Source organism: Kryptolebias marmoratus, linkage group LG4, assembly GCF_001649575.2.
Source record: "Kryptolebias marmoratus isolate JLee-2015 linkage group LG4, ASM164957v2, whole genome shotgun sequence".
Lineage (NCBI taxonomy): Eukaryota > Metazoa > Chordata > Actinopteri > Cyprinodontiformes > Rivulidae > Kryptolebias > Kryptolebias marmoratus.
This window is the reverse complement of record NC_051433.1, coordinates 14868178-14890933: the sequence shown is the minus strand read 5'-3', so window position 1 is coordinate 14890933 and position 22756 is coordinate 14868178. Positions and strand designations below refer to the sequence as shown.

The 22756-nt window shown below is 40.3% G+C and overlaps 2 protein-coding genes across 2 annotated transcripts; both read left to right on the top strand.

The window, feature by feature from the left end:
• On the top strand, positions 1–6852 carry tatdn2 (TatD DNase domain containing 2). Its single transcript, XM_017415702.3, has 7 exons — positions 1–236; positions 1495–1799; positions 1926–2339; positions 2665–3606; positions 3741–3868; positions 5065–5248; positions 6304–6852. Exons 2-7 carry the CDS (start codon positions 1497–1499, stop codon positions 6442–6444), a joined length of 2112 nt encoding a protein of 703 aa, XP_017271191.1. The 5' UTR covers positions 1–236; positions 1495–1496; the 3' UTR covers positions 6445–6852.
• Positions 6853–7921: 1069 nt separating this feature from the next.
• On the top strand, positions 7922–11722 carry ccdc174 (coiled-coil domain containing 174). Its single transcript, XM_017415703.3, has 11 exons — positions 7922–8070; positions 8257–8367; positions 8454–8554; positions 8638–8696; positions 8780–8933; positions 9080–9175; positions 9506–9642; positions 9737–9831; positions 10319–10469; positions 10584–10736; positions 11147–11722. Exons 1-11 carry the CDS (start codon positions 8029–8031, stop codon positions 11653–11655), a joined length of 1608 nt encoding a protein of 535 aa, XP_017271192.1. The 5' UTR covers positions 7922–8028; the 3' UTR covers positions 11656–11722.
• Positions 11723–22756: the final 11034 nt, after the last annotated feature.

Genomic DNA, 22756 nt, shown 5'->3' with positions numbered 1-22756 from the left:
AGATCTGGTGGTGACTCCGTTGCGTTCAAATCTTGTTCCAATTGTATAAAACATTACCGCCATCTAGGTTTTTTGTTACGGTAAACCTTTAAGTCGACAAACTATTTAGACGTTTTATAATTTATTTTTTATTCAGTTACGCGATTTTTCTAAATATTGTTAAAGTTGTTCGTGTCAAAAACGGCACATTAGCGTTAGCTGACCTTCCGCAGCTTCAGTCAGTTCAGGAGGAAAAGGTAACTAAACTTCTCACAATTAGTTTTATTTAAGTAAATTATGCAGTGCTGCTTCCCAGTTATCTCCCCATACAAATAGAGGTAAATATTTAGAGTAAAGTCGCAGTCATTGTGGCCTTTAAGGGTATTTGTTGAGTTGCATGTTGAGTAAAGTCTGAAAGGTGTGTTAGCTAGCAGCTAATTGGCCAAAGCGGAGATGCTAACGGCGCATTTATCGTCAAAGTCTCGGCTATTTTAGGCGCCTTTTGTGCCGAATGTTAATTTTATCATTATACAGATGTTACCCACCAATCATTAGGTATGTGTCTTTATAATCATAAAGAAAAGTAAAAAATATATAAATATTTCGCCAAAGTTTTGATGGTAAAATTGGTTGACACGTGTTAGGCGCAGTCAAGCTAAAAGTCGGTGAAAGTTATGACATGTACCATTGTTTATTTCATTATAATTTAAGATGTACTAAAATTTTACATCTTAAGGCCACTCAGGACTGATTATTATTTATCAAATTATGCATTCCTGGTAAGGGCAGACTCCTTAATTACACCTGCTTGGGATACAAATCTTTTTTTAATGAATTTAAAATACTGTAAATGTTTATACAGTACTTAATTTCTGTTGTCAGACATCCTGCTACAAGCTTATTTACACAAGACAACCAATTTGAATTTGTTGAAGCTGACCCCCATCATAAAATAAACATGCAACATTAAATATTAATACTAAATAATTGTACTAAGTAATTGAATGTAAAACCATGGACAAAATAGAGCTGGTAATACTATACATAGTTCAGTAACTTGTAAAAATATAAACATTATGTATTTGGCTTAAAGGTAAACTAAGAAAACACATTTATGTAAAGGAAAACTGTTTTGGTCACAGAATTAGATGGGAGCCAATTTAAACTTTCACCTTGTTTTTTTCTGAATGTCAAGGATCTTAATCGTCCTGCTTTTATTCTATTGTTATTATTTCACTCTTTTGGTGCTTCAGGTCTCTATCCTATTTTCTTGTGCGTGTTTGCAGTCAACCAACAAACCAAACAGACCAAATCTGTCAGTGTGACAAAAATAATATGCATTTGAGATAAAACCCATGAGCATGAAAGTCATACAAGTATGAGTTCAGTGCACCTCAAATGAAAGAAAAATGTTGTTCTGAAACAGTGCATCAAAAACACTTGAGTACTGCACCTCTTTTTTTTCCTTCTTTGAAAAATTCTGCTCATAATTGTTCCCATTTTGTCTTGGGTCAGACATGGACAGCAATAGAAATAAGGTGAAATTCAACTGGTTGCAGACCGCCCTCACCCCGTCCCCTCTTGCTCGAGAGAGAAATGTTGCCTCGAGCAAACCGCCTCTACGCCGAACGCCAAAAAGTGAACCGCTGAGGAACGCCTTTCCCCTGAGCGACTCTCCGGGATCGAAGCGCCTCGGATCGCTGAGTCTGGACACTCCGAAGAGAAAAGCTCAGGTGCTCTTTGAAAGTGTGCCCTCTGCAGGCAAAGCCAAGCTGAGGAAGCTTTCCAGGAAAAACGCAGGCATTTTTCAAACACTAACGGTAAATCTTTACTTTTGTTTTGTGCCCATCTTTTAACTTGTTATCCTTCATTAAATGTTTCTGTATATGGCGGGGTCTCAGGTAAGTGTTAAATATTTATTTCTGACCTCTCCGTGTTTGGCGCAGGAAATGTCCACCAACAAATCGCCTGAGCAGCTGGAATCCCCTGAGAGTCAGCAAGCGCTAACAACTCCATCTCACTCTTTCATCATGAAAAAGACACAGAGGACACCTGAGGAGGGATCAAGGGCCATCTGCAGGATGGCGTTAATTGCAGCCCTTGGCAAGCCGAAAGTAAAGTCTGGCTCAACTAAAACGCCCAGAAGTCTCCCTGAAAGCAGCTCTCTGCCCTCTGTTCAAACTGAAGCACACAGTCCAGTGTCTCTTGACAGAAAGATTGTGGATAGTAGCCACTTTTTAGGCCAGCTCGACAAGTCTGAGGATGTTGTCCCTCTCAGAGAGGATCACCTTTCTCCCATTCGGGTTTTTTTGGACACACAGTCCCAGGATGACAACGTGGAGTCAAAGACAGATGAAACGGTAAGTCTGCCATTCAAAAACAAATGTTTCTTTGAAAGATTTAATTAAAAACAAACAAACAAACAAATGAAACAATATGATGTACCTTATTGTCCACTTGGGGAAATCTGTTTTGGATTCAAAGTGCTGCATTTTAGTTAAAAACAATGAATTGTCTTTAAGCTTTTAATTGTTCCAGGTCTGTCTTTCTGTAGAGTTTGAAAAAGACTGTAACAAACCCAGGAGCTTTGCATTTTAGAATGTTTTGAGGTTAGAGCTAATGTCAAGCCTGTGAAGAGAAACAAGGCCAAGGAAAACAGATGTTTTTGTCTTTTCTTTTATTCAGGACTCTGTCTTTGTAGAGACCACCTCTGAGGACAAGTTATATTCCCCAGAAAATGATTCAGTAGTCGAAGACGGCGACTCCTCTGTCCCTTTGCTGGAGTATATCCCGGATTCTTCGTCTGGTTTCTCAACTTACCAGAACAACCTGCAACTCCACACTTCCCAGGAAGCGACAACGTATTCCTCTGTTGTTTTTCTGTCCACTAACGAAGATACTGAGACCGTCCAGGCAGTTGCAGAGGACGATAGGACACAGTTCTCATCGCCGCAGAGGACCGTTTTTATATCATTCAAGCAGCGCAACGAAACCCCACGAAACACAGACACTCGCAACTCTTTCAGAGCCGAGACTCGGAGCATTCACTCGTCCCCCAAGGCTAATTTACTGGATCCGTTTGCTCTGCCTCTGCTGTCAGATGCAAGAGTCTCTTCCTTAAACTCTGCTGCCTCACGCAGGCAGAGCGAGAGTTGCTCTTCCTCGCGTTTCCCTCCTCGCTCCATGACCTCCAGTTTTAATCCGGCGAGAAGATTGTCGCTGGGGGCTGATCCTTTGTGGACCACTTACCCTCACAGGAACGGTCAGGCGGAGTTCATTGACACACACTGCCATTTAGACATGCTGTATGGAAAGCTTGGCTTCAGGGGGACGTTCAGCCGCTTTCGGCAACTTTACGGGAACAGCTTCAGTCCGGAGTTTCGAGGCTGTATAACGGATTTCTGCAACCCCGGCATCATGGTGAAAGAAGGCCTGTGGGAAGGTTTGCTGGCTGAAGACATGGTATGGGGGGCATTTGGCTGCCACCCACATTTTGCCAGAGATTACTCAAGTGTTCAGGAACACAACATACTGATGGCAATGAGGCATCCAAAAGCTGTGGCATTTGGTGAAATGGGACTGGATTACTCTCATAAAAACTCCACCAACACCGCAAAGCAGAAACACGTAAGCTCCAACTTCTATGCTCTGTTACCTCGATACTTTTTATCCTGAGCTAGGTTAGACTTTATCGTAAAGTGGCATCACTGATATCTGACCTAATGTTGTTTTGTTTATCTTCCCCGTCTTTCTGGGTGAAGGTGTTTGAGCGTCAGCTGCGCTTGGCCGTGGCCATGCAGAAGCCTCTGGTGATCCACTGCAGGGACGCAGACGACGACCTGCTGGCCATCATGAAGAAGTGTGTCCCCAGAGATTACAAAATCCACAGGTGTGTGAGCAAAGTCAGAGACACTAAGAATTCTGTCCTGACGCCGCTGTTCTTACCGTGTTCAGACTGTGTGCTTTCGAATGACACGCTGACTTGTGCTCACTTTTTCAGCGTGTACTGATATAGGCAGGTAAATTTGGCATTTTTTGCTCATGTACAACACCTTATACTGCAGGGTTTAACTAAGAGGAACACCGGAGAACTTAAAGCATATCAAACTCCCAGATGCTTTGGATGTAGATGTAGATTCTTTTTCTTTTTTGTTTGTTACAACTAAACAGCCTTTTTTGTCTAGTGTAGTGTTGTCAGGCTTGCTCATTTTCTCTTTCATTCGTTCAGCTCTTCATTTTTCTCCCATTATTTGATCAGCTGTAAAGTAATTCACCCAGTTAAGTCTTGTGACTCTTTTAGACCAAACTAATGTAAAGAACCAGCAGCACTAAAAGGCTCCTTGCTGATTTTATGTCTTAGGAACAAACGTAACATAAATAGAGCACATATCGCCAGCTCTGAAACACAATCCATATCTGCACAAGAAGAGTCAAGTTTCCAGAACAAGAGAAGGCCATAATGTGTGCATTATTCGCATATACATAGATTTTTGTCTTCAGTGTGTCTGATATTAAAGCCGTGCAACGCTGGTCTAAATCCTGGTTGTTAGTTTTTCTTTCTTTTTTTTAAAAACCTCTCATGGCTGTGTAGTTTTTAAATGTGTTGCTTGTTTTGGAAATATTTGAAGGAAAAATAAGGAAAATGTCACGTGTTTCCTTTCCCATTGTAGTTGACCTTTTCCTTTTTTTGCACTAATTGTTCATACTGAAAAGCCAGTCTTGAGACATTTTTTGACTGTGCTAACCCAATCGTTTTTTTTTTTCCTGGAACTTAGTCTTCAACATTTCTTTCTGCCCTCATTTGTTGCGTCTCCACTGAGTCGCCTTCATCACTGAGTCAACTTCCTTCTGAGGCTGAAGGTTCAAAGGGTTCATTACCTACTAAAACAGAGGAACGCTGATGTTCTGATGGCAGATTGTTGCCTCGGTGTACAAACACTTTTACAGAGAAGTGCAACAAAAGCTCAGTAGGCATAAAGCGAGAGAAATTTATTGACACTGTATCACTAAATGCTTCAAGTTAACGATCGGAACATCTTTAATTTTTTAACTTTTTATTGTCTTGAATGCTTGTGTGCTTTCCAGGCACTGTTTCACCAACAGCTATTCAGTGATTGAGCCCTTCCTGACAGAATTCCCCAACTTGTACGTGGGCTTCACAGCCCTGATCACCTACAGCAGAGCCACCGAGGCCCGAAACGCTGCCCGCCAGATTCCTCTTGACCGCATCGTCTTGGAAACGGATGCACCGTATTTCCTGCCCAGACAGGTGTGTTTGAACTGAGACTCAGAAAATCCCAAAATGCAACATTTTAAGGGCACTGAAGTGTTCCTACTCTATCTTTTAATGTAGTTATTTTTATACAAGTTTTAATGCCGACGTTTTTAAATGTCGGTGAAAAGGATAAAAATGTCCTTGAGGTTTAATTTTTCTTTTGGTGTCGCTGTTTCTCTTAAACCATAGTTTATGTAAGACTGCTATATCTAACGGGCAAGCCAGTTTTAGACTTTTAACTTTTACCAGAGTCCTTTTTGTCTTTGCTCAGCTGTGCTGAGGACCTCTAGTTAAACAATTTCTAACTTTTTTCCAAAAAGGACTTCTGCTACATCTCAGACATTAGTGGTAAATTGTCACCCAGATAAAAGAAACCTTCTGGTACTATTCGCCCGTTCTGAATTGTTCTTGTGTGATTACGTCAGACAACACAACCACAGTGAAGATCCTCCAGGCACTGAACCTGATTATCTGTAGGTATTGTGCTTTTATCATTGTGCAGATTATTGTAAGCTGTAAAATCAACACATGAGCTGCAGTCATTTTAATGTTTTAAACATTGACCATTTTTCCTCCAGTCGCTGTAGGATTCCTGCTGGTTGGTTAATGACTTATTCTGTTTTCTGATGATCTATATGTTGCTTTGCACCACCCCATCAATACCGTGACACCAAACAGTTAAGAACATCATTCATTGCTGTGAAGAAAACTGTGCGTTTGTCACGCTTTCCTTTTTGCGTCCTGTCCTGTCTTGTCTTCACACTGAGAGGGTCTCTGCAGCACAAAACCAAAACCTTCATCTGAGAAGTACATTTGTATTACAGTGGAGATGAAAAAGTTTGGACTTCACCTTTGTTGGACATTCTTTTAAGCATTTTGTTTGCTGTTCATGTGTGAAAACAGCTTTTGCACGAGTTTGTGGATCAGCCAGCTGAGAATGTCACTGATGGCTGATCGACATCACAAATCATCGTTATGCTTTAACGGGCGTGTTACTTCGTTAGGCTCCATCACCAAAAAATGACATCTCTGTGACTGACTTCTGACAGGTTGGCAAAGACGTCTGCAGGTTTTCACACCCCGGGATGGGTATCCATACGCTGCACGAGCTGAGCTGGCTGAAGGGGGAGGACGAGGCCACGGTCCTCAGTGCCATCCGAAGCAACACCACCCAGCTGTACGGCATATGAGCTTCAGAGAGGACGCGGGCAAGCAAAACAGAAGAATCGAGCTGTGAGAACATTAGCTGCAACTTTTTTTGTTTTAGATTTTTACATCCTCCATTCACAAATGTAGGAGACTGGAGGAGGAAATATTTTAAATGACTTGAGACACTCAAATTGAAAAAAAAAAAAAAACTGGAAAGAAAATAAAAGACTAAAAAAAATCATTAGATGAAAATGTCTCATTACAAAGATACTGTACGACGGGTTATTTGGTTACATTTTAGGTCATTGTTCTTGCAAATTAATTCAGAAGCAGATTTAGGTTTCTTTAGTTTTGTTGTGTTGCCTGATCTGATTTGTTCTTTGGACATTTCCTTGTCTGTCTGCTGTGCAGTGTCGTTTGGTTTTATGTATTAAAAGCCTTGAATCGTGCTGCTTCAGGTATGTTTAGTTGAATCTCTTGAACACAAACATGATCACTGTAGGAACCGCACGTGAAGAAACCATCACGTGGAGCTTACTAAGAGGGGAAAAAAACATTTATTATAACGAGTCAGCGCCTGCGAGTCTGGTCTTTTATTCTGCTTCAGTTCTTCCTTCTTCCTCCCACACATCTGACCTAAGTGCTTTTTATTTGAAGAATTAATACTCGTGACATTTTCTGGCTGATAATTGGACATCTGAGGGTTACAATAATTGTCTTATGTACATCAGATTGGACAAGAAATGTGTTTTAAAATAGCCATGTTTTCCATTTAGCTAGATTCTTAATAAAACCTTGTTTAAAGCCTTTAAAAGAAGGAGGTTGGCTCTCCCTTAGAGCTGCTATGTTTACCACTTACGGTGTGAAACAATTGAAGAGTGTTTGACAACTTTGTTTTGCTGGCAGTTTTCAGTCACCAGGATCAATTAAATACATTTAATTGTTGTTGTAATAATGAGTATCAGGAAACAGTTAAATCTTGAGTTCACCAGTAAAAGATGCATTAATTCTGAATGCATATAACTTATTATGTTATGTTATATTTATCCTGTCAATTGGAAGCAGTTTGTAGAGATAAACTACAACTTAACCAGATTTGTGTTACAGAATAAATAAGGTGTAATTCATAATAGGATAAAATGGTACATTTCTGCCACATTGGGGTCTGAATAAAAGCACACACTGATTTACAATTTTAGGTCTGAGAGTAAGTTTTAGAATAGTTTGACATAATTCTACCTAGTTTACAATATGAATAATTGGCATCCTTAACTAGTAGTATACCAGTATTATAGTGTGCTGTTTTCATTCTTTCTGAAGATATTTCCAAATGTTTACATTTAGTTGATTTGTTGTAGAAACTCAAATGAGTACATTTGTAAAGTTTCATGAAATCCTCACCTTGTTCATTGATTAATGATCTTTTCAAAGCTGCAAACGAACCAAATAAATTGTAATAAGTCTTCCTTGAAGATCTCTTTAAAATGCGTAGCTGCAGGTCCGAGGCCTGACGGCAGGTGGCGGTAGTGTGCTGGTTGGAGACGAACCAACGAAGAAGTCCGACGGCTAACATGCTAGCTCGGCAGCAACCTAAGGATTTATGTTGTGGGAAATAAGCCGTAAACATGGATAAAAAGAAGAAACCTTTGCATGTAGCTGCATCATCGGTGAGTTACTCGACAGAGAGATTCATCAGCTGTTAATTCAGGTTCCTGCGAGGATGTGGGGCTTTTTTATTTTTATTTTACTTTATTTAAAGGATAAAACAACTAACGACGGCTAGCTCTTTACAACTCAGTCGTAACACTTCGTTGATTAAAAACTTTTATTTTTAAATGATTTTTTCCTCACAGTTAGTAGACCTGAAGGCTGAACTGTACAGAAAACAGGAACAGTTCAAAAGGGAGAAACTCGGGCAAGAAGCCGCTGATGCTGGACTCAAAGCTAAATCCACAACCAACAAGGTACATTTTGAGTGAAGATGCGAAGGGACATATTTTATGATCATGGCGCGGAGAAATATTTCTCACCACTTTCTCTTCATTTCCAGAAGCCTAATATCTGGAGTAAACAAAACGCTGGAGTCTCAGCAAGAGCTGAGAAAGATGCAGAGCAGCTGGCGGAGGAGCAGACCAGCCTCGACACATCCAGGTGAGTTCAGCTTCACCTGAGGTTTAAATGTGTCAGCCAACAGGTGACTGCAACCTTTGATCATTTTCTGCTCCAATACACAGGCGCAAGTTGGAGGAAAAGGCCAGGCTCTATGAGCAGATGACAAAAGGAGACTTTCCAGGTGAGTAGAGTTTGTGAGCTGCCTGATATTTTGCACCGATAATAGTTGCTCTGTTGTTTTGAACTTGTCCTGGTCTTCTTCAGATGAAGAAACAGATGCCCTGTACCTTGTTGACTTCACCCAGAAGATTATCGACAAAAAAAGAGAACCACAACTACGGAAGGAGGTGGAGAAAGACGATGAGGACAGAGACCGTTCGTCACCAATCCCTCCTCCTGAGAACCCAGACGAGGAATGGTAATGTCTCGCTCATTTGTTACTCAGGGTTTGTTGCAGACAACTCAACTTCAATTACAACATTTTCCAAGTTTTTGTATCTTTGAATTCGCAAGCCTTCCAAATAATCGGTAACGGTTGTTAAAGATTTTCTTGTTGTCCCTTAGGGTTGATTTTGTGGACGCTTTGGGACGATCTCGAAGATGCATGAAGAAAGACCTGCCAAGTTTCCAGAAAATGGACCAAGACCTTAAAGGAAAGGGGTAAATATATGAATGAATAATAGATATTTGAAAGCATTTTTGTGTTGAAATTAGCAACTCCATACTGTTTTCATGTTAATATAATGCACTCATAAATTACTCATCAAGTTAAAGGCTCTGAAAAGTAAAGATTTATACATTTTAGAACAGTTGCACTATATGTGGCTTAAAAATATCAGTTCATACCTAGAAATATTCAACTAAACGCTGGTGTTTAATAGAGATATTTTGTTTTGTAAGTTGTTTTGAAGTTTGGTTTTTGTTTCATTTTGCTTCTGAATAATTCCTTGAACCAAAAAAGATAACACATAGTTGTGATGTTTCGTGTAGAATAGCCGCATCTCAGAAGACCCTACTGTCCGAGGACATGCGTCGAGAGCTGCAGAGGCAGGAGTGGGAGAGGGAGGAAGAGGAGGCGATGAGCAGGCCCGTCGGACCAATTCATTATGAGGATATTAGAGCACAAGGTAAACATCTGATCAAAAATATTTCCAAATACCTTTTGAAGCTCGCTTTCTTATTTTTGTCTGAAACAACTTTTTCCTTTCCCTTCTATCTCAGAGGCTCGAGACCTTGGTGTGGGCTACTACGCTTTCGCTCAGGATGAAGAGCACCGCAGAAAGCAGAGGGAAACTCTGGACATGCTCAGGGACCAGGTGTGTGGGGCATTCATGAATAGAAACAGAAAACAGAAATGTCAGGCCAGGATGACATCAAGAACAGACAGAAATTACAAGCCTAGCGTTTCTTGGAGGAACGCATATCGCCCACCTCTTTAAATGTTGAAGTTTTTTTAACTAAGAGCTTCTTATGATGAGGTATCCAGGTATTATTTTCTGAGAGTTTCATGTGGTTCATGAGATATTTTGCTAACGGTACAGATATTTACTGAAGGAACTGTTGCATCATAACCAGCAACGGTCTTAAAATTATGATTGGATGGCAAGTTCCTAGAACTGAGTAGGAGAAATGTAAAACATGAAATTAATTAACATTTCATCATCATTCTTGATTTGTCATCATTCAAATTTTACTTAAATTTCTTTGGAATTTTTTTTTTCTGTAGTCTTTAAGCATTTATGAAAACTATTTAAATCAAAGTAATCTTGAATCTGATGATTAATGCGTCTCTCTGTCCTTCAGACGACAGAGCAGCGGACTAAAAGAGAACGACTCAAGGAGAAGAGGCAGTCCATCCTTCAGGCCCGGCTAGCCAAGGTGAGGCAGAGGAAGATGAAGAAGGCAAAACTGGACGGCAGTGAGGAAGAGGAGAAAGAACCGGAGGAGAATCAAGGTTGGTGTCCACAGACTCCATCTCAGCTGCCGCCTCAGTCTGTAACTCTGTGTTTGTGTCAGATCAGAGGATGCGGTGCAGCGAACTGAAAGTGTGGTTTGTTCTTTGTTTCAGGAAAGGATGAGGAGCCTGAGATGGTTGGGCCCATCCTTCAATCAGATGTGCCACCAGAGGTCAGCATTCTCAAGAGGGTGGAAGTGGAAATTCAGGAGAGGAGGGACACTAAACCTGGAGTCCCTCATGTCAGAGAATGGGACAGGGGCAAAGGTAAGTCTTTTTTTTCCAAGTCTGTGTTAAAACTTTTACACTCACCTCCTCAGATTCTGAACACAATGACAGCGTGTGTGAGTAAACACCTTGATTGTTAAAAATTGAGAATTATTCAGTATCGTATTTAATGTAATTTTCATGCGTAAATCGGAATGGTTCGCTGAACGTCTCTGCCTTCAGCTGTACCAAACTCCTACATTTTGCATCATAATTGACAGAAACATGGCTACTTTCATAAAAACATTGTTCTCGGGTTAAAGTTATCCAGCACATACCGTCAAACAATAAATCTGCAGATCAAGAATTAAGTTGGAGCCTCTTTAAGACAAAACTGTAAATGTTCAGGTTACATTTCAGTCATGTGCTCCTGGACTGGGTCTAAAGTTAGTTCTGATGTTTTCTTTCAGAGTACATGTTCAGCGAGTGGAAAACTCGTCGTCGGGATGAGCGAGACTCAGAATTCGCCCCTCCCTCTGCATACTTCTCTGACGAGAAAAGGCCCAAACCAGCAAAGACTAAGAATCAGGAGAATAAGTCCAGCATGTCCTTCCGGTTTGCGAAGCGTCCAGGAGGAACCTCAGAGAGCGAGGCCGAACCGCAGCCTCAGTCTCCAGCTGCTCCTCCAGCGCCCTCACAGCCTTCACAGCCTCCACCTGCGGACACTTCCCCACGTTCAGCTCCCTCTTTTAACCCCCAGTATCCCCCTCCGCCTCCTTTCTATCCTCAGTTTCCTCCTCCGCCTCCTTTTCAGTTTGCAGGTCCGCCACACGTCCTTCCTCCGTTTCCCCCACAGTACTCGTACCAATATCCGCCCCCGTTTCCACCCCCGCCTGCAGATCAAAGCCAGGCTCAGCAGCCTCCTGAAGGCGCTCAGAGTTTAGATGAAATGCTTTCCTTCTACAGGAACACAACCTGATGGCTTCTTCGTGAGCGTAAATACCTCCTTTAGAACTGAAGCATTTAATAAATATCCCCCAAATTACCACTGATTGCTTTGGTTTTGTTTCATTTTGAGTTGCAATATGAAAGTAACCACTAGAGGATGCTATTCAGGTTTGTAAGAAAGACCACTCCGGTCTTTATTCTGCACTGAAGTTATCAGCTAATGTTCTTTATTTTAACTATTTATAATGACTTTTTGCCTCTTAATTGTCCTGAAAAAAAGCAACACACAAAAAAAATCCTTGGTAGGAGTCAGGCTGTTTGTGAATATCCTCAGAAGTTGTGACTCAACATAGATGGATATTTTACTTAATAAATACATTATTTAAAGGAATTAAGTAATAACGACAGAATATAAGTTAGCTTTGAAGTAAATCCACAGCTTCATCTTGTGAAACTTTAATGTGGTGGATGTGAAGTTCCTGTCACTCAAACTATTGCAGGGCTGCGTTGCAGATCTGTGACGGACCGATGATCTGTCCAGGGTCCACCTCGTCTCTCGCCTGATAACCACTGGAGGGGGACACCAGCTCCCCACGACCCTGCAGGATCAAGCAGGCATTAAAAAATGGTTAAAAATGCATGAATGGGTACATTGCAGATGCACTTTTTTGTTTCTTTTTACCTTGGAAGTCAATAAATTGCGCTTGTGCACCTTCTCATATGAGTTGTGGTGGATATAATGACTTATTCTCAAAATAGTTTAATATATATAACACAAAAAAAATCAGGATTTATTGTTTTATTGAATTTGAGGTATTTATATTTTCACCAAGTTGAACAGGTGATAACTTTATACTCTCTGAGGTAAGAGAGACCTCAGTGTGTAGTCAATAAGCAGATTTTTCTCTTTTTGTTGAGTTTAAAAAAACAAACAAACAAAAAAAAGCTGTCCAAGGAAAGAATCTGTTCTTGGTGTAATCTAAATTTCAGATGTTGAGTAGATTGTTTAAGAGCTGATATCTGACAAAATCAAATCTTGTTCAACAGACACTTTATATATATATATATATATATATATATATATATATATATATATATAGGGCTGAGATCGGTCCAGACTCTGGGACAGCACCATCGAGACACACTGATGGTGAAACTTCATGAAGCGTGTGTGGCGGTCACAGAGGAGGAATCTAAGACCGTACTCTGACTGATCTCTTTTCTCCACATGTGTGTAAAAATCTGCACATTTGGAACATCTGTGTTAGAAGTTTGCTTTCTGTGCAGCCGTAGAAACCCTGCAGAAGGACAAGGACGTTGAGGTGAAAATATCAGGCTCTGCTACTGAGGATCTCACACGGCTCTGCAAATGTGTTTGTTCAGCAGCAGGTCCACCTGGTCCTGGAGGCCATGATGCAGAACTGCAGCCCAGGACGGGTTCTGACTGCTCTGCTGAACACTGGACTGAGATGAGGTCATGATGAAGAATCAGAATCATTAAGCCACTAAAGAAATAAATGTATTTAATGTATCTGTCTCTCCTCAGCAGCCTCAGTGCAGCAGTGAGGATCAGCACCGCTCAGTGGCTCCACCTGCTGGCTGATAAGATGGGAGCAGAAGGAATCCTGACAGCAGGACCGAGCTTCACCCCCTCGCTTCCTTCTGGCTCTCAGTAAGATGTGTGTGGGTGCTGCAGCTGAAGTCAGGTCAGTTATTGCTGTCTTTAGTTCACATTTTATAATAAAAAATACTGTTTGGAAATAGTAACTTAGTTCTGTCCATCTGTACAGGCCCCATGAACACGCTGTCCTCCAAAAACTCTGCCTTCAAAAGGATTTTATGAAGCTGTGGGAGAAAAGGAGCACCGAGCTCTGCAAAAGTCCTGTTGCAGGTGGGTAGGATTCAGTGGAGGGACAAATGATGAAAAAACACAGCTTTGGGGGGGAATAAGCATGTTGGGGCAGTGATGGAGAACTGAAGACGTGTTACTCTAACCACTCGTCCAAAACGTTTCTCATGCGATCCATCACAGGACAAACACTTAAAGCCTGCAACCATGTGCCCAGGGCAATATAATCACCAGTTAACCTAACATACATGTTACTGAGCTGCAGGAAAAAAGCAGGGCACTCAGGGAAAACCCACTGTGCAGCCCTCACCTGCAAAAATTGATAAATACTTTATTTACACCAGAGGAGAAAGCTGCTCATTTTAGAAAACAAATATTCTTCAACTCCTAACCTTGAAGATCTGTAAAAAACTGAAACAATGACTGAGGTGGGATGATTAGAGGGCGACTTAAATGGTAAAAAGCTTTTACATTTAAAATGCGACACTTTGTTTTTAATGTGTGCATTTATAATGATCTGTCACTGACCATAGAATCTGAGTATTGTCATTATTATCTCTCATTATGATGAGCTTTTAGGTGGTATATCATCATGACTGTATGGAGGCATCAGTGTGCCTCTGTGTGACTAATAGAATCACATCCTTTATGGTGGACGTGTAGCTTTGTGTGCCAAAAAAATGAAGTCACTAACAAAACTAAGAAAAAAATCATATTTTGATTTATTTTTGTACAAAATCCCCAAATTACAAAATCTGACAATGCCAGGGCCTTAGTTTTGGGTTCTTAGTTTTGTTTTGTTTCTTCCCAAAGTCCTGAGTTGACCTGAGTTATCGGAGATAATCAATTTAGTTTCATCTCATTATCTGGAGAAATCGGCCTCTTGTTCTCATGATCACAACAATAAGTCATGTCTTTGCTGACTGTTCCTTGATGTGACATTTTCAGCTTGAATCAGTTGCCAGCATGACTGTCCCGATCTCCGACAAACGGAGCCCCTCTTTTGTTGTGATTTTAAAATGATTACAGTAGTGGTTATACAAATGATACAACGCGCTAGAGGCTGATCGTGTCGGACGATCCTCCCTCCTCTCCTTTTGAGCACACAGGTAACGTGTTCTTGATCTGAGATGGAAGGGGCAGGTCTGGCCTCTTGTTAATGCAGTTATATAAAAGGCAAACAGAGAACAGACAAGTCAATGAGCTATGATGGGTATCTTCTGTTCCAACAAAATGAAACTTTCAACATGGTAAAATGAAATATATCCATGCTCGGAGGGATTTAGTCAAAGGATAAAGAGGTTCAGATTGTGCAAAGGTCTCATGCAAACTTTATATGTCGTCGTCTAAATCTCCCCTAGATTTGGTTTTGTTCTAATCTCAATTTTTTTTCAGCCCGTGGAAAGGAAAACCTTTTATAATTTATCCAATAAAGAAATCATTAGGACATTCATGTTCCGTTTAGGAAAGCACATTGAGACCCTGTCCTTTCTCCTCACAAAGTCTGTAATCAGATCATTCAGGCTAACCAGATTAGATGATGAAAGCTTTACTTTTTTCTCCTTAAGTGTGGTTGAAATTCATTTTGTAAGGAGAAACATAAAGGGCCATTCGATAATTCTTTTAGCTCAGGGAAATTGTTGCTCGTTTGTGACGTTCAAAGGAGCAGTTTTACATTTTTGGTGAAATAAACAAATGAAATAATGAATTAAAACTGACTACTTTTCAGCAGAAACAGAGAAATGGTTTAATTGGTGTAACTCCAGTTTGGTCCAGGAGAGCTTCAAGCTCAAACCACCTACAGCTCTCTAAAAGAGGCTTTTATTTCATTTTTGTTATGCACACTTTCTGCTGGGACTGAATTTGTAAACTGGGAAAGTGAATCAAACTCATAAATGATCAATCCCAGGGTAGATGCTACTACTGCAAACTCATTGAACTGGTTGAAGGTTTGAAACCAGACCCTAGTTCAGCATTTTGCATTTTGAGATCGCAACTACAGAAACGTAAACAATCTAAAGACAAGAATTTGAAATTTTGAGGATTTTTTTAATGTCTTCATGCTCACAAAACATGGTTGGGGAATACATTTTTACTCAAAACTCACATAAAAGACTGACAAGACAACAGATATGATGCTTTACACAGAAAATGTCATTGGTCAACTTCACCACATTATAATGTTTTAAAAGAAAATCCTTCCTTTGTCCTGTTTGTTGCCATTTGGACCATCTTTGCAGAAACTGTATTAGAAGCTTTCTCTACAGATCTGACTAGCTGTTAGCTCATCATTACATGAGACTTAACCGTTTTTTATCAAACTGAGGTTGTTCACAGTGTTATCTACAACAGGTGAGATATTACCAGTTTGTTACTTTTCCACAGAACCCCGCTTTAAAAATGCAATTACCCTTTACCTTTAAATCGAATTAACCACTTCAGTTGAAGCGTTTAACTGTGAGCTTAGCACTTCACTGGTGTATTTTGATATAATTATGGCAACATAACCTGTTTGATCCATTTTTTGTTTGTTTGTTTCCGGACAGAATTTGTATTACCATTAGAGTGCACAAAAGATTGATTTGTCAACATTTTAAAATGATGCACTTTGTCCTTAGGGCAGACATTATTACTGCCTCAAAAGCCCAAACTGCTAAACACCAGCACTGTTTTGCTGCTGTATGCTTCTTTAATGGCACATCAGTGAATAGACTTGCGCCGGCATGTATCGCCACCTCCACACTGCAAGAGGATGCGCTTCAGATGGAGCCACAGGTCCCTCGGTCAGCATCACCCCACGGCGAGCCTGTAATGAGTTGCTGAGTATAATAAGAGCTAATGTTGCCACGGCCATTGAGCCCCTCTCGCCACGAGGCCGTAATGTCGCTCCTGCTGCGCTTGTGTTAAACAGCCACATGTAAAACAGGCTGGTGCCAGTGAGCTTGATGGGAGGCCTGCTGCACTGTCGACTCAGCAGCAGATGGATCTGGGAAAGAAGGACAAACGCCCGTGGAGTTTGTAATAATAGCGTTTGGCGGCAGTTCCTCTCACAACTTGGGGCAGCTGAATTAATGGTGTAAATAATTCCTTCTCTCTCTGCTGACCTCAAATTGTTCAGGCTGGGCTTGGGATCACTTAAAGTTTATCAGTTTCAATAAAAGTCCTGAGTTTTCTTTTTGATGCTGCTATCATCAAATACAATAATTATTGCTGTTTATTTTATGCTCGGGTTTGATGGAGCAACATTTTGCTCAACTGCGTATTATGTATGTAGCAGAGTGACAATAAAGTTTATTTGAATTGATTATGGGGGGCACAGTGGTGAGAGCTGTCGCCTCACAGCAAGACGGTTTCAGGATCGCTTCCTGACCTGGGGCCTTTCTGGGTGGAGTCTAAATGTTCTCCCTGTTTCCTCCCTCAGATTTAGGTTAATCGGTAACTCTAAAATTATCCCTGGGTGTGAGTGAGAGCATGAATGGTTGTTTGTCTCCATGTGTCCCTGTGATGGACTTGCAACCTGTCCAGGGTGTCCCCCCGACTCTCTCACAGCGATGGCTGGAGACAGGCACCAAACAGTTCCCCGCGACCCGGAAAGGAGAAGCAGGCCAAGATTTTAAACGAAGCTCTTGCATACACTGTTAGAACTTAGACGATGTGCTGTGAATGACTTTCAGCTCCCAGCACACCCAGTTTTAGCTTAATATGTGTAAAATTAAATGAGTTTGAGTCCTTTTTGTGTTTGCTAAGGTTGATAGGCTGTGGCGGCCATCTGAAATTTGGTTCACTTTAAAAACTGATCAGTTGTAGATGTTCATCTAATAATTATTTTCTGAGAGTTTCAATAAATACAATCCACTATTTCAGATTAGGATTATGTATATAAGACTTGGAGGCATCTCTGTATTATACAACTTTTGTATGAAACATGAAAACAAAACTCACATATTCAAAGATTTTCATGAGTAAAACTGTAAATATTATAATAATTGCTCTTGAAGAAAAACTGACATCACTAAACTGAAACTTCTGATGCACCATTACAAACTCCTAAGCATTCCCCGTTTTGCATTTAACTCCCCCGTGTAAAGAGGTTAAAACTCTTAAGTGGGAAACTTTCTTTACCAGAAAAAAAAACCTGAAGCATGACCCGGCTCATTAGGAAGGACTCCTCTGCCGCAGGGCGCTTGGGAGCAGAGGAGGAGGGAGATTAAGTAAATGAGCGGAGAACCTACAGGACAAAATGATGCGTGAAAGTGATGCTCGACAATGGTAAAAACTCAGGGCAAAGACAACGATTTCGTACAGGCTTGTAGGGCATTTAATGAACTTGTAAGGATTGTAGATTTGATCCTAAAAGAGCAATAAATCCCAAACAAATGAACTCCTCCTTAAGTAATGTGTGGTAAATATGAAGATGTGTCAGCTTTAGGGGAAAAAAAAGTTTTTCGTTCATGTAATTATGTTATCATGACAGTCTAAAGATATTTTTATTTTCGGTGAACCTGAAGCTGAGAGCCACAGACAGCACTGGGAAGCAAAAGCGCATTGAGAGAAAGTCTTTGTTCTTAATAGTATTTTGTGGGATTTGCTGACAAATAACGGATTAAATACAGTAATGCCAGACTTATTTTTGAACGCCGCTTTTAACAAGCGACTTTATAAGCCCTCTGCCTCCGTACAGTAGATGGCTGAATGTATGTCATGACAGTGTAGTCCACAAGCAGAACTCCATTGATTTTTCTCCTCCGGGTCTTCCCACCAATTTCCTCCTGCTGTGAACATTTTCTTCTCAAAACAAGGAAAAAAGAAAGACTTCCGTCTGAATAATTATTTAAGCCGCCGCCTTAAAGAGGGAAGCTAATGTGTTTGAGATGCTAAAGAGTGTTAAGTGTGTGTTCAGCTGAGCTGTAAACTCACAGGGCAGTTTGTCTCCTGAGCAGCGTGTGTGTCGCCTGACAGCCACCCCCTCCTCTTCCTCACCGTGCTGGATAAAGATATTAGCTGGCCAGTGTTGACACTGCATCCACACTCGTAATGGCCTCATAAATTTTGCTGATGTGAAAAGGGGTGGAAAAAAAAGGAGTGAAAAGGAAGAAAAGGGACTGGGAACTCATTTGCAGTCTGCTCATTTCTCGCTTTCCTTGAACCTGCGTTTAAAAGATGCAGCAAACGGACCTACAGGTTTAATACTTACCTTTATATTAGTCTTTATTTGCATTTGTCTGAAAGTAACAGTTACATACATTATATTCATGATCAAGAACACATCAGAGTACAACTAATCTTACATAAATGCACATTTTCACTCACGTTTTGATGATGAACATTGAGTCTGAGACATGGTGGTGGTAAAAAGTGATCCACTATCCCATAAAACTACAGGTGGAGCTTAAAGTCTTTTGTCAAAGTGGGTCTGAAAGCTTAAACCTTGGTGTGTTTTTTATGATCAATAGTAGCATATTGATAGTAGCTGATATACTTTCACTCCGATTTTGGATGTGTTTGGATGTGAAAGGATGCCCTTTCTTACTCAGTTGATGGAGCAAAGAAAAAGGATTAAATATTATTAACTAACTGTGTCCTCTTAAATGTAAACCAATAGGCAGGCTGTGGTCGCTCGGTGGTCAGTGCAGAGGTGTCGTAAACCTGCGGCTACAGGTTTGAACCTTGGTTGCGACAGGAAGGGCATCTGGTGTAAGACTAATTCCAAAACTATTGTGTGGCAGCCGCTGAAGAAGGTAACAGCCGAAAGAACAACAACCTTCATTAAAACAATAAATTCCCTTCACCAGGGACACATTAGCAGGTATGAAAGAACTGAACTTGTTTACAAGATGTTGAGAAGATATTCTGAGAGTAATATGATGCTGTTTTCTAAAATAGCAATATACCCACCCAAATTTTTGTGCTAGTGTTATGGCACATAACTATTTGAAAACATGCTTCAATAAGAAGCCGGCTGTCATCATAGATCATGGTGATAGAAATTTTTTTATTATTAAAGATTAAGCTGTATGGGTTGTGACTGTTTGGAACCAATTGGAGACACAATATGACGTGAAAATCCACTCATTTTCCCAAATTTTGAGCCAAAATTTAGTTTGCAAACATGCAGTAATGTCAAAAAAAAAAAAAAAAGCAACACAAGTTCTCTAGAAGTATGGAAACTAAACTGAGAAAGGTTTGAGACAGGTTCCAGACACCAGCAATGACTGTGACATTTTTAAAAAAACTTGTCTCAAACGTTTTAAAGATGCTCAGAATTTTAGCGTTACAAGGACCTGCGACACAAGTGAGGAAAAAAGGAACCCTTGCAAATGTTTTGAGACAGTTTGGAAACTTCTTTGTGACTGCATTTCACAATTTGTTGCTAACAGTTGGAGCCCATTGAGATACTACCTCAAAGATGAAGAAAAAGTCAGTTTAATGTATAAATAAAACTACAAAAGATAAGTTTGTCTCGTGACAGATGCAACACTTAGTACCTAGACCAGTGGTATTACTGAATGTGTACCATCTGGGATTAAAGGAACAGTTCAGATGTTCTGAGTTGTTATTAATAGTCAATATCTTACCTACAGTAGAAATTGCTCAAAGCACTATCAGTGTGAAACCTGAGTGTCCTTCAGGTTAGTGGCTAGTGTGAGTGACCAGAACTGATTTCTGCCATCCTAAAGCAACTTCAGTCTCCAGAATTTCATAGTGATTCATATAAATGCTGCTTTACAAACATTGACGTCATTATCAGTTTTGCATTAGACTGATCTTAAGATTCGAAGCCTGTGATTATTTTTAACTCAAACTGTATACAGCAAAAAATTATTTGTGCCTCCCCAAACCTTAAAAAATGTTGTCTCAAAATAGGTGAACTCCCACTGCTGTCCAGAAGCCAACTCCAATGAGAAAACCCCCCTGAAAATAACAAGACTATAACGTCTTCTGGCTGTATTTGGAGGTCCTCTGACTTGTGTTAACCAGATACATAAGATGAATAAATAAAACTTCACAATGAGCTCAGTGTTGCGAAGTAAAGTCATTGACAGTGATATGTGACAGTGAGTGACTGTGTTTAAATTAGATGTAGTAAACGGAGGCAGCTGTGTTTCTTGGGGGCAAAGATGTCATTCTCACTCTCGTACCCTATGGCCAGTATTGATTGTTAGATCCTGGGGCTGTTAAGGGGATGCTTGTATCTAAAAGTGTCATTCAGTGGAAGATTAATGTTGCTGCTAACAGCACGCTCCATCTCTGCCTGCTTTTCTTTTCATTATTAATGAAACTTCAAAGGCAGTTTGCCAAATGAAAGTCAACTTCTGGATTAAAACAAACATCAGCTCCATCATATGTACCAAGCATGTTCCTCTCATGTTTTCCTCGAGGCAGGCTCTTGATCCTGCTCTTCCTGATCCAGCAGTCTCAGATGTGAACAGTCACTCATCAACCCTTCTTCTCTACCAAAGACAACCTTGAGTCTACCTCCACATGACCTGCAAAATTCACTTGTACATATAGTAAAATCATTTTTTAAACCTTTATTAGGTGTCAGTTCCCAGGTTCAGAACTGTAGAGACTATTTACTGGTAATATTATGACCCATAGTAGTGAAATGCTTCTTTGCATACTCAGAATGCACATTCTATAATTTTAAATTTTGGCATTTGTAATTATGACAAATTATTGCAGTTTTGGGAACAAACCGGATGATATAAATGGCATAATTTGCAGACAAACTTGTTCTATTTATGGGCACAGTTAATGCTATGCATGAGATGTGAGTGTCAGTAGTAAGATAAACCTCACCTTACATTTGCCCTGCACAGAAACAGAACATCAAAAAACTTTGCCATAAACTGTGCCAGTCACTGGCTGCCCAACACTTTTGAGATTCTTCTTCTTGTAGGATTCAGTTCTGTAATTTTACCCACCCAGTGGTTTATTCCAACATGCCGAAAAACGACTACATGAAAAGTTAAAACATAATTTTGCAACGCCTGCATGCAAAACCACAAACATTGATTTACTATTAAAGATAAACATGCACCGCCCATCACACAGGGTCAGATCAGGATAATCCTCTGTGGTTTTAGAGACATGTGACATCCATGCTCAAGTAAAGAAGGTCATTGCACTTGCTTTCCCATGACAGGAACATGATGGATGTATCATATATTTTCAGTTAATATTCAAATAGCTTTCGCTGCACTGGCTGTGCCGACCGTGAGACAATAAATTAAACTTGCATTACGTTAATTTGCTTCTTGAATACTCAAAAAGCAAAACGACTGTTATTAGCTGATGTACACATTCATACACACTGCTGCCTGACAGTATCATTAAATTTCATAGCATTGCTGGTTAACTTCTGTTTGCAACGCATTAAAACAGAAAAAAAATGCTCACAATACAACAAAAGAAAAATGCAACTTTACAGCTTTACTGTGTACTTCCCGTCATACACGTCTTGTATACTTCTGTGCAAACATTCTCACAGAAGAACAAAAACAATATTCCAGCTGTGTTTTCTTCCTCATCACGATGTGAAGGGAAACTAAATTTGGACTTCCATGACACTCGAGTGTTTTCCTGCATCCAGTCGGTTCGACAGCCTGACAGTTTCAGCTTGTCAAAGACTAAACAATGAAGAAAGTTTCCCAGGTCCTCAGTGTTAATCTGCATTTTGTCTGTGTATGTGAGTGGATGTGAAACACAAACACGTTCCATGGGTTTTTATTTGGGGTTGTCCTAATAGAAGTAAAAAATACATGTCAGTGCAAGTGCAGAAAAGGTTTGTAAATGATAACACAATTAAATAGACAAAACAAGTAAGTAATCTTTCTGATTTTCCACTCAACTATATACATAATGTGAAAAGAGTGACATTTTTCCTCCCTGTGAAAGGCTGATGATGTAAAACAGCAGGACAATGAGGCCTAGGCTGACAATAACTGGAGTTATCCTTAAAAATCAGTGACTACACCCTCTGCGTTCCAGTTTTGCTGAAAGACTAGAAAACAGTCGCAGGAAGGACTATATCGAGATGGAGTTCCTTTTTTAAGTCCCAGTCTTATTGTTTCACCTCAGAGCAGGAGAGACAGGCAGACACACTCTTTCCTCGCCTGACGCAAACAGGAGACCCGCGAGCAGAGAGCGACCTCGGGGTCAGGCCTTTCAAAATGTTTTCCTGATCTTCTACCTGCTACTGTGTGAATACATTCAACTGTTGGTTCTGGAAATGTCTGTACGCTTTCCCAAATCTGTGTTTTGCCTGTTTTTCCAGCAAGAA

Excerpts from the sequence above, each read along its gene's own strand:
- tatdn2 (XM_017415702.3), top strand. The coding sequence starts at position 1,497 with ATGGACAGCAATAGAAATAAGGTGAAATTCAACTGGTTGCAGACCGCC. Across the intron at positions 1,800-1,925 it reads GCATTTTTCAAACACTAACG|GAAATGTCCACCAACAAATC; the intron begins GTAAATCTTTAC and ends TGTTTGGCGCAG. Across the intron at positions 5,249-6,303 it reads CGTATTTCCTGCCCAGACAG|GTTGGCAAAGACGTCTGCAG; the intron begins GTGTGTTTGAAC and ends GACTTCTGACAG.
- ccdc174 (XM_017415703.3), top strand. The coding sequence starts at position 8,029 with ATGGATAAAAAGAAGAAACCTTTGCATGTAGCTGCATCATCG. Across the intron at positions 8,934-9,079 it reads GAGAACCCAGACGAGGAATG|GGTTGATTTTGTGGACGCTT; the intron begins GTAATGTCTCGC and ends GTTGTCCCTTAG. Across the intron at positions 10,470-10,583 it reads AGAACCGGAGGAGAATCAAG|GAAAGGATGAGGAGCCTGAG; the intron begins GTTGGTGTCCAC and ends TCTTTGTTTCAG.